General features: G+C 31.2%; 1 protein-coding gene across 9 annotated transcripts; it reads right to left on the bottom strand.

Annotated features, from left to right (window-relative positions):
• Positions 4,121–10,770, bottom strand: LOC107609004. Of its 9 annotated transcripts, none has more exons than XM_021107351.1 (13): positions 10,539–10,770; positions 9,075–9,467; positions 8,332–8,472; positions 7,963–8,036; positions 7,428–7,504; positions 7,254–7,325; positions 6,494–6,526; positions 5,837–5,883; positions 5,627–5,756; positions 5,448–5,516; positions 5,238–5,341; positions 4,752–4,827; positions 4,121–4,676 (listed from the first exon to the last, which is right to left on the bottom strand). In XM_021107351.1, exons 2-13 carry the CDS (start codon positions 9,404–9,406, stop codon positions 4,566–4,568), a joined length of 1,266 nt encoding a protein of 421 aa, XP_020963010.1. In that variant the 5' UTR covers positions 9,407–9,467; positions 10,539–10,770; the 3' UTR covers positions 4,121–4,565. The 9 variants fall into 9 exon arrangements, with proteins under 9 accessions (XP_020963010.1, XP_020963011.1, XP_020963012.1 ...); XM_021107352.1 differs by having other exon boundaries at positions 6,494–6,562; positions 9,180–9,467; XM_021107353.1 differs by having other exon boundaries at positions 6,494–6,562; positions 8,332–8,469; positions 9,180–9,467.

Genomic DNA, 11,391 nt, shown 5'->3' with positions numbered 1-11,391 from the left:
TCTACTTAAATAAAAATTTCCAAAATAAATAAATAAAATAAAGACAACTAGACAAGCAAAGACAGCTTTATAGTTCCATGAATTTGGTTTGGACCATTTCACGCGCAAGATGGGCCCCACCACTATCCATGAAAATGGCTTAGTAAGTCATCTATGTAAAGGTTACCGAAGCCCACTTAATTAGTTCTGTGGCCACCTTTGCAACGGAGATTAAAATTAAAAAATTTTAAAAATACTGAAAAATAAAGATTAAATTAAATTTTTGTATTAGTGTAAAATATATTCATTGAGTTATATTTTAATATTATATTTAATTTAAGATAAATATAAAGATTGAATAGTAGATTTATAATTTAAAAAGTTAAATAAAAATATTTTTCTAAAAAAATATTATTAATTTATATTTCTACTTTTTAAAAATATTAAAAGGACTAAAATTTTATATTTTAATACTAAAATTTTAATGCTGATAGTCAAATATAATACTTGATTTCAATTCTCTAATCTCAATATGACGCTCTTACATGCCACAATATGACGTTCATTATTCACTAAGCTCCTCTTCCTTTTTCAAATTGCCATCATTGCTTGCTTCAATGCAGTTAAGGCTCTACCTTCGAGTACTTATTCTCTAACATCCAAATTACTCGGCCAAATGTGTCAATTCCATATTATACTGTTGAGTTGATAGGCATTCCTTTCTTTCTTTTATTTCTTTATTTGATTTCTTTATCCACTTAAAAATCCAAGTTAAACAGTAAAGTATAATTAGTTTAATTTTATACATGTTCACACGGTCATTGTGTTGATACTTGATACACACAATCCTCCTCTTTTAAGAGATTACACGATTGTATTTATAATTCTTCATACACATGTTAGCAAGACTTTTTTATTTAAGTCATAGTTTAAACGATTTATGTGAACTCAAATGGGAACGGAATATATGTTACAAAGTTTTTAATACATTAAATACATAAAAATTAAAAAAAAAATATCATTATACTCTTAATATATGTCTAGAAACACATTTTATTTAAATCTTAAAAAAATTAAAAAAGTATAGGTAAATAATGAAAATACTAAACAATACGAACAATTGATATGTTGGATGTTCAATTTATTAGGTGTGCGGATGATTATCTTAATATTAAGATTTAGGTAGATAATTTAGGGGTGTAGTGTACTTTTACTTTATTGGGCCAATTTTAGAGCTCATTATTCACATTGTTTACAAAAATCATTGTTTACCTAGTAAAGTCCAAAAATAAAAGATTGTCATATAGTAAGTATATGATTTTATGGGGGAGTTATGCTACACATACAAGTCATTTTGGCTTACAAGTTTTACAAGTTGGACCAAGTCTAACAAAAACTACATTCACCAACTGGAGCGTGATAACACACGCGTCACTCAACCATTTCCAAAGCGCGCTCTCACTCACCATTATGGAAGACGCTTCTTCTTCACGTGTCTCCTTCTCCTCCTCCTCTTTCTTCTTCTTCTCCTTATTTGCATTTCTCCTCTCTTTTCTTCACGTGTTTCATCTTCATTGTTGTTTTTTTATTACTGTTGTTGCTGCTGCATTTTTTCCTCCTCATTTTTTTATTGATTTTGCAACATTATGTATTTTTTTTTCTTTGTTTGATTTTTTCTCCCAAGAAAAATTATAAGAAAACGAAATAAGAAGATGAAGAAGAAGAAGCAAGAAAAGATGAGGAGGAGGAAGAGGAAGAGTTTTGAATTATGCAGAATTTATCAGAATAAAAATACACTAAAAAATTCTTATAATACACCCAAATATCTTCGTATTACTCTCAAATATCTTCGTGTTACATCCAAATTTACTGCAAATACAGAAAAATATTTTCTTTAGTACTGCATTTTTTCTTCTTCTTCTAATTTTCCTTATTTCTTTCTTTCTTTTAGTTAAATGAATATAAGTTTATCCTCTTCCAAGTAAATTTGCAGCATTATGTGTTTCTTCTTCTTATTTGTTTGATTTTTTTGTTTTTATTCTTGTTAAGAGAGTAAAATAAGAAGAAACTTGAGAAGGTAAAATAAAAAAGAAAAAGATGAATAAGAAAAAAAAGAAGAAGATGGTGATGATGATAAAAAAAAAAAGAAGAAGCAATAGAAAATGAGGAGGAAGAGGAAGAGGAAGAGTTTTGAATTATGCAGAACTTATCAGAATAAAAATACACCTAAAAATTCTTAAAATATACTCAAATATCTTTGTGTTACACCCAAATATCTTCGTGCTACACCCAAATTTGTTGCAGAAAAATGTTTCCTCTAATGCTATATTTTTTTTTCTGAATTGAACCACACCTTAGCCACTTGATTGGATTCAAAACAATAATCAATTTCGTTCTGATTCAATTGACAATCTAAAACTGAATTATTTATTATCTTCACCAACGAGATAATTTATGATGGAGAAGAAAGAGAAAAAAAAGAAGAAAAGAAATTCTAATAAAAAAAAGGACGAAGAGGAGGAGGAGGAAAATGTGGTGTTGATAACGGCGATAACGAGAGAGAAAAATTACGAAGAAGAAGAAGAGGCACGAAGAAAGAAGAAGAGACACGGAGAAAGAAGAAGAAGAGGCACAAAAAAAAAAACGTGAATGAATATAAATGACTTGTATGACTTATACGAGAAAACGCTTGTATGTGAAAAATAACTCTTTATTGGAGAGGATGATACCCGTATTTACAGTTAGCTGTAGTTGTGTCCAAATATATCCTTTTTTTTATTTTTTATTTTTTTACTAAATGGAAATCTTCTATTAGATTTATGTATATTTCACCTTTGCAAATGATAATAAATCAAAATTAAATTATATGTAAATGAAATAAAACTTTTTCCTTATCAGATATTTATACTTGGGTAGGATAGCAGGGAACACACAAAAGAGATGGGGTAACTTGGGATTCTGCCTATTAAAAAATCTAAAGTGAAGGGTGGGAAATGGGAATGATGGAACAACGGTGTAAATAGTGGATGGTATGATGACAATTCTAAATAAGAAAGAAAAAGAGAATTGAAAAAGGAGGGAAGGGAGTTGGATCAATTGGGGGCACTGTGACAGTGATTTAAGGACTTTTGCAATTGAATAAAGATTGGAAATGATGTTATGTGGGGATCATAGTCTTACCCCCCTTCACCTTTTGCTTTATTTTGGTCTCACCCTTTATCTTTTAGCTTTTGAAAAGCTCATTCTTAGATTTAAGAAAAGCAAAAAATCTCGTTAACCATGTAATCTAATCACAATAGTCTACCCCAACTTATAGATCAATTAGTTAATTAATTAATTAATCAAATTTAAGGAAGGTGATGGCGGCATTAAAGCCACGTTTGCTAGCCATCATTAGGGTTTTTGTTAAATTATGACATAAAAGAAAAAAAATGATTGCCCCCACTCTCACCTAACTGGGGTTTCTCTATATTAATGCTTGACATGAATAGTGTAATGGGGGAGATTCAAATTAATGAGGGTTGACGAAAGTTTGTTACTGTGAAGGAAAATTAGAAGAGCTTCATTTGGATGATTTGGTACCGTAAAGTCATCTAAGCAAATAATTATACAAAATTATTTTCTTCGATATCCAAGTATTATTTTTTGTCTAAGATGTAATTTTTCATTTTATCAAGCTAACCACACATTACGGGTCATAAGATTTGTTATATTTTGGGCAAAACATGGTCTTAATTCTTAAAACAGTGATGAATCAATATGTTTCTTTTAAAAAAAAGTTTTAATCATTCTGTTCTTATAGTTTTACCAAATTTACAATTAAATCCATATATTTTTTTAATTAAATTCCTAACAACTTTTAATTTTCTAATTAGATGATTGTTAGCGTAAAAGATGTTAGAGTTAACAGAATATTATTTTGTAAATTAAAATACCCACAATTAAAAATCTAACTAAATCTTTATCACATTTTTTGAGAGAAATATTCAATTAATTTTAAGATTTTTGATATGAAAAAAACTTAACTACAAAATAAAAAACTACATAAGAACTTAATTGAAAGAAAAAAAAATATAAAAACTAAATTATAAATTTAGTAAAACTATAGAGACCAATAAAATAATTAAATCACACAGAAAAAAAGTTGAAACAGGCTATCCCATTTTCCATAATAACGTTTATATCAACCAACACCGTGGGAAGAAATTAATCTAGTACATTGTACATATAGAACACTTGCATGAAAACAAGCACATTTATAAATTGAAATCTAAGCAATTGTGATGAAAGCTTTGCATCTTATTACGCATATCACCAATCTAATGGTATCCTAGGGTGTGTTCTTGGTTGAGGAGGAAAAAAAAAAGGAGGGAATAGAAAAGTTTGAAAAATAATATCATTCTAGCTACAAACCTTTCTCTGCTCTCCTTTTTAATTTTAAACCTCGAACTCACAAACACACCCTTTTAGAGGAGCACAATGGTCACTTGCTAGTGATCATGTTGGGGTTAATATACTAGTTAGAATCCAATCCGTGGGATGCATCTATGCTGTACAATGCAATGTTTGTTTCCATATATATTTTTTCATCTGGGTTTTTTCAGTTCATAAATAGCTTTCGATGCCGCAGCAGCAATGGCTGGGTTGCTGTCTTCTGCCAGTCTCTGCAACATGAACCAAAGACAATAAAAATCAATCTGCCAAAAGGAGAAAAAATAATGAAACTGTTGACAGTAGTCGAAAGTACAGATGATAGATTTGCATATACCAACCTGCAGTGCCCCCATCCCAGCATTTCCAAGAGTCCACATGGATGGTGCTGCTGCTAGTGCATTGGCTAAAGCTCGTCTGGAAACGCATAACATTTGAAAAGAATATAAAAGAATATGGATTGAGGTTGCTTTTAATGTTTCTCTTCTCCTACTACTACTACTACTACCAGTACCACCACTATATATTTCTTTACAAGTAATCAACGGGATTTTTGCATTGTTATGATTGCATTTTCAGAATTGTACGACATAGTGAAAGGGAAATTTTATAATTTCAGAATATGTAACTTTTGTTTTGTAGCAGAAGGATCAAAACGTGTCGATGATGAAGCCAACCAAGCTAATTCTATTCATGGCAGAATTGATCTTTAATACTAGTTGAATTAAAGCAAGGTATTTTTAGCCCAAAAAATTGATCCTTTTTGGAGAAAAACAAGGCAATGCAATCATGTTCCTTGAAAGACTCCGATATCAGACAAAGCTCACCGAGTACTGTCATCAGGAGAACTGGAACACTCCGCCAACAACGATACACTTTGTTTACCATCCATTGCATCAAGGTCTATAAGAGTGGTAACCAACAACTCAAGCTGTTCCAGTTTTAAAAAAAAAGCGCAAAAAAATCAATGCTTATTACTTGCATATTGAGTTAGTGACTAGAATCAGACAATAAAAAAAATAAACAGTGAATCAAACCTCTTCAGGGTCGGTGTAATCAATTCCATCTGCTTCAGATAGTGCTGATGCCATAATCCAGTAAGCTTCCTGTTCACCTTAAAATCTTACCATATGATTGATACTTTCCCTGATACAATTCGGTTACAGAAATTGATCTATACTTAATGAGGAAAATAAAACAGCAAACACGAAAAGACCTGAAGAGCAGCGATCCGTTCTGTGGTCACATCCCCGGGAAGGAAATTTACAGATTTTCCATTCTTTTCAAGCCTTATACGACCTCTTCTATTATTAGCTGAAAGAGATCTTTTATCTCTACGTAGAGGACTGCACCCAATATCATCAGAAAACAAATTTTCAGTGCTTATTATTATATAGAAGAAGGCATTTGAAGTTACTTGACTTACAATTTATACATCTTGCTCACCATCATGTCATGGATGTTTACTATGAACTGCAATATTTACATAATACAAAATAAATTTCTTAACTGGGAGCTCAAACAAAATATGCATGATATTTCAAAAACAAGTTAAGTAGCAATTCATTTTAAGCAGAATAGTTCCAACTGTCAGTAACAATAAGTAGGGCTGAGTTTGGTTTTGAGAACAGGACAAGACAGGACATTAGAAACATGACACAAAGGACAAAGACACAAAAATTAGTTCTTCTATATTTTGTTCGGTAATAAACTGAATATAAGATAGAACAAATAATAAAAGTCCAATTTACTTTAAATTTTTTCTTCACACAATTTAGAAAGAAAAATAAAATGGTAAAAAATATAATTATGAAAAATTAATAGTGACAATAAAAGGAAAAAAGAAAAAATAAATTGTGTCCCCGTCCAGTGTCTTTGTGTCCTTCTTGACAAAAAGGACACAAAATACACTAATTCAGTGTTCAAGGACACAATGTCTGTCTCTGTCCATATCTCATCTGTTAAATATGTTCTTGTGTGTCTGTGTCCATGTTTCAATGTCATGTGCATGTAAATAAACGCAGCCTAGTAGAAAAGAAAAAAAATTCCAAAGTGAACACTGTTGTAGAGCATAAAATGTTACCTCCAAGGCCATAAGGGCATCTTCCATAGCACGCTGCTTAGCACGGAAATCAGCAAGACGTAAATCAGCCTGATAGTTCAAAGGTTATGTCAAAAGGGGTTTTCTACTTTTGGCTATAGACAATCAAACACTTGTTTCTCTTGCTGCGATCTTGCAAAAGGATCTAGAGGTTCATATTAAGATCTAATGGGATGGGATAGTCATAGTTTTACACAAGAAACACTTTTTATTTCCTCAAGGGAAGACAAAATAATTTGTACTGATCACGAAAACAGTTTTATAGTTGTTTGAATTCTTAATTAATGGACTACAGGATTATACGAAGTATCCATATGGCTACTTTAGTTTTTAACTTGATGAAGAATAGCTAGGGAAGACTGAGCTTCAAGTCATACCACCCCCTAGGCATACCTAAGTCGAACCATGCAATTAGATTGCAGGACAGATTTCATATTTATGATCACCCATGAATTTGTTTCTTTATTCCATAGAAGTAATGGAGTTTCAGCAAGACAGGAATCAAAAGGTTTATTTATTTAATTATTATTATTATTATTATTGTAAAAGAATTTCTCTTCTATGTCAACAATTAGGACACATTTAACCAACAAATCGTGAGTGTAGAATAGTGACTAGGGGATAGGAAATGTATCAAAGACAAAATCACTTGATACAAATTATATCAATAACAATCTTATATCATATTAATCAAGCATATCATTCGGATGAAAAAGGAAAACTAAGAGGATAAAAGGTTCACCTCTAAGGCCCCATCACTCCAATGCTCATCAGCAGCACTTTTCAATCTGGACCGAGCTTTATCTTTTATTATCTGCGCAGTACATTTAAAAGAAAGAGTGAAAAACCAGGACCAAGTATACCACCAATCTGCAATCTTCAATCAGAAAATGTGAAGATTCTAGATGATACAGACAGCAGCAATGCTATTAAGCCGTTTAGCTTTCTCCTTGACATCACGATCAATTTTCTCAGTGTCCTCTCTTGCCCGAGCTACACAGCAAAATAAGAAGAAAAATATATGTAAGAATAGAATCATCCATAAAGATGATGCACCTATTGAATCCTTCCTCTTCAGAAGCAATAAAAAGAAGAAAAGATCCATGCACATGGAATTTTGTTGTAAAGCACTTCAATATTCCCCAGATGCTCGAAGAAAAACACTTCGATAAGTAATAACGTAATCTCTTTTCAAACTGAAGGTGCTTGCTAAATATAATTGCTATCTCATTTGACTTATTTGTTTCTTTATTTCTTTTGGTTGGGCAGAGGGGATGCTCTAGGTTTATGGGTGGACATTGCTGTCCTCATATGAAATACAACAGACTTAGAAAGTATATTTACACAACTATCACTTCTAATGAAACATTTATTTCAACTTTCATTGTATGAATAAGGATGCAGTGTTTCAGTACAATATCACATTGCTTAAAACAAATGAATTGGCTAACCATCAAGCTTGAGAAATTCTGTCCCTAGAAAAGCAACATCTTGGCGCGCTCGAGCATCCAACCTCATTATGCCTCTGACAAAATAATAATTTAAAATTATTTTCGTTGCCTAGGACACAATTACATTTCTTACTCTTATATGTATATAGGAAATACAATATATAAAACGGATAGACATTGAGGTGAGAGGCATTATTTAAGTCAGCTACAGATAAGTCCTATATCGAAATTTGCAAGCCATGATTATAAAAATATCTAGACCAAACACATTATTTATACAATTGATCAGATAGTGATAAAAAGACAGCTAGATGAACAGTAGTTAGAGCATGTTTCAAGCAAAAAAATATAGGACTAAATACAGCTTACAGGAAGTACCGTGAGAGCAAGACAATGTCATTGCGAGCCCTTTCATTGACGTACTTTGCATCATTATGAACGAACTTACAAGCTTCAGCCAAGCCACGAACAGAATGAATGCGATCAATTTTCTCATCTTTGGTATGTCTGCTGTACACAGAAAAATATCTCTAACATTTAAGTTTGAATACTCAAATATGAAATAGTGATAAGTTTACATGCTATCATCAAAAGTTGGAGAAAGATAAATGCTAGTTTGACATACGATAGAATTGGCAACTGAAATGCAATAACTAAAGGGTACTAGGCCAGGCATAAGAAAGTACGGAAGAATTAAAATGGTAGAAGGATGGTTAATTATAGGGTAAAGTAATTTTTTTTGTCCTTGAAGTTTGCTAAAGTTTCAAAAATATCCCTAAGTTTTATTTTATTTCAATTTTATCCTAAAAGTTTTCGATTTGCATCAAATATACTCCTGATGGCTAATTTTTTCAAAAAACTTAGGACCAATTTAGCAACAATTTTACAAGAACAACTATCAATACAAGCAAACCAAAGATAGTTGTCATACATTATTGTTAGGTTAGTCCTTAATTTTTTGAAAATTTAGCTATCAGGGTATATTTGATGCAAATCGATAACTTTTTGGGCAAAATTGAAACAAAATAAAACTTAGCGTATTTTTAAAACTTTTGACAAACTTCAAAGATAAAAAATATACTTTCCCCTTAATTATATTTTAATTCTATTACCTAGTTAAATCAGAAATGTCATCATAAGTTGTAACACGATCCTTCTCTTCCGTATTGTTTGCTCCAGGTGATTTACATAAAATAGAATATTTTTTCGAGATTGACCTATCTGATTTTCCATTGATGATCAAAATCCGGTCATTGAGAAAGGTTGATCTCCCTGTGAGGAAACATCTTTGGTTCATATATCCATGTTCTAATCCATGCCCTGGAGGCTTTATTCTGTTGATCCTTGTGGACATGGAAGAAGAATGTTTTTCGTGTGATCTACAAAGAGTTGTTTTATGAGTCACAATAGGACCACTTGAAATTTTGTTTGCAGTAAGTGCCATCAGAATATCAAGAAAAGAATCATGTATGCCTGGTCTTCATCACACTTGAAATATCTCAGTTCTGCAGAAGAATATCACAAACGAGCATGAGGACATAGAGTTTAGAACCTACCTATAAATGGTAGATAGTACAATCCATTTTTTTAAGGAACTACAAGTTCCATTAAAAAAGATGCATATTGTGAGAAAGAAATACAGAGACAAATTCGTATCCAAGAAAATACAATTTGGAGTCTGATTGATAAAATAAACTGACAGATTAGAGTATAAGTGAAGTTGTGTGTTATATTGTTGAGAATCATATATACCAATCACAATGCCACTAATTTTGTAATTCAAGTGCCGAAAAAACTGGTACTCAACATTAAGCATGACTTTTTAGAACACTCCTATGACAATCTTGAAAGTTTGGTTTCACTTTGTGTTGTTTCAAATATTTACTAATAATAGTTAGTGTTTATGCAGCAATCTGCACCTTATCTCCCTAACCCCTTTTTATAAATTTTTCAAAGGGCACCTTAGCCCCAACCTCATCCAAATGTTCCTTCAAAGAATATGCATTTAATAAAAACACAGTATGTAGCTCATTTCTCCAGAATTTCCAGAAATTAATCCAAAGCAACTTACATCTAATACCCTAGATTTTAATAATATTTTTCCAACATTTAGATGTTGAAAAATGCAAGCGGCAAAGATAGTATCAAATGCTTGAAATACTACCTAACAGGTAGCAGCTACATCTAGTTGGCAAGTCTGAAATTTTCCACAAACAGTTATTTATAGTTGAAGTATATAAATATATATTTCATTTTCTAAAACCGTAGTGCAGATCAGCATGTGATTCACCTCATCATTTCTCTATATCATCCTGAAGTGATTATTCAATGAAATCAATCAATCAATTAATACTACTATGATCACAAGTAATTCCAGTTTGAAGCTAAAACTTCAAATGCAGATAAATTTTCCCAACTATTCAGATACAAAAGCCACATCTCAAGTTCACTCAAATTTCAGAGTCACCACTACAACACCACACTAGCAAAATTAGAGAATCATCGAAACAAAGAACAGCAACAATTCATAAGATAAATTGGGGAAGCAATAAGAAAAGGGAAGATGGGGAAATTACCTATGGAAACAAAAAGAGAGGGAATTTGTGCGGAAGGAGAAGAAGCAGCAGCTAATAAATTAGGTTGATGGAGTGAAAGAGAGAGTAAGAAAATGAAAGAAGAGAGTGTGAAGGCCAAGAAAATTGGAGAAGAGAATTGAGAGCCACAAGGAGAGGGTGTGGTCCTTTGAAGGCCAACAACGAACAGAAGAAAGAATGAGAAATGGAATGGAGACAAAGAGTCACAGTGGAATACTGGAACATGTGAGGGGTGAAATGAATGTCCACGTCACTTCATAAATGGGAATTGTTTTTTCAATTTAATTTTGATGCAGGTCACTTCCACTACTAGTGTAAAATAATTTTATATATATTTAATTATGTTAATATTATATTAATAAAAATAATATTTTTGTTAAAAAAATTATTTAATGTAATTACAACTAGAAAATCAATACACAAAATATATATTAGACACATATTAATATTTTAACTAATATACATAATGCATATTAAACACGTATTAAGCTGTAGCAACAGATTTTTTTTTGTATTGTATCTGGGAATTGTTTTTTCAATTTAATTTTGATGCAGGTCACTTCCACTACTAGTGTAAAATTAAATATAATATATTTAATTATGTTAATATTATATTAATAAAAATAATATTTTTGTTAAAAAAAATTATTTAATATAATTACAACTAGAGAATCAATACACAAAATACATATTAGACACATATTAATATTTTAACCAATATAAAAAATACATATTAAACACGTATTAAGCTGTAGTAACAGGTTAATGAATAATAGCTCAAATGGCATAGACTCTCCATACTCAATTAAGAGGTTGTGAGTTCGAGTCTCCTATA

This window comes from Arachis ipaensis, chromosome B07, assembly GCF_000816755.2.
Source record: "Arachis ipaensis cultivar K30076 chromosome B07, Araip1.1, whole genome shotgun sequence".
NCBI classification, from domain to species: Eukaryota; Viridiplantae; Streptophyta; class Magnoliopsida; order Fabales; family Fabaceae; genus Arachis; species Arachis ipaensis.
This window is presented reverse-complemented; position numbering and strand designations above follow the sequence as displayed.

What these genes read in the sequence shown, in the direction of transcription:
- LOC107609004 (XM_021107347.1), bottom strand. Translation starts at nt 9,406, where the DNA reads ATGGCACTTACTGCAAACAAAATTTCAAGTGGTCCTATTGTGACTCAT. An exon ending in GGAGTGATGGGGCCTTAGAG is followed by an intron (nt 6,563 to 7,253) that starts GTGAACCTTTTA and finishes TTGAACTATCAG; the next exon opens with GCTGATTTACGTCTTGCTGA. An exon ending in CTGGGATGGGGGCACTGCAG is followed by an intron (nt 4,677 to 4,751) that starts GTTGGTATATGC and finishes TCCTTTTGGCAG; the next exon opens with ATTGATTTTTATTGTCTTTG.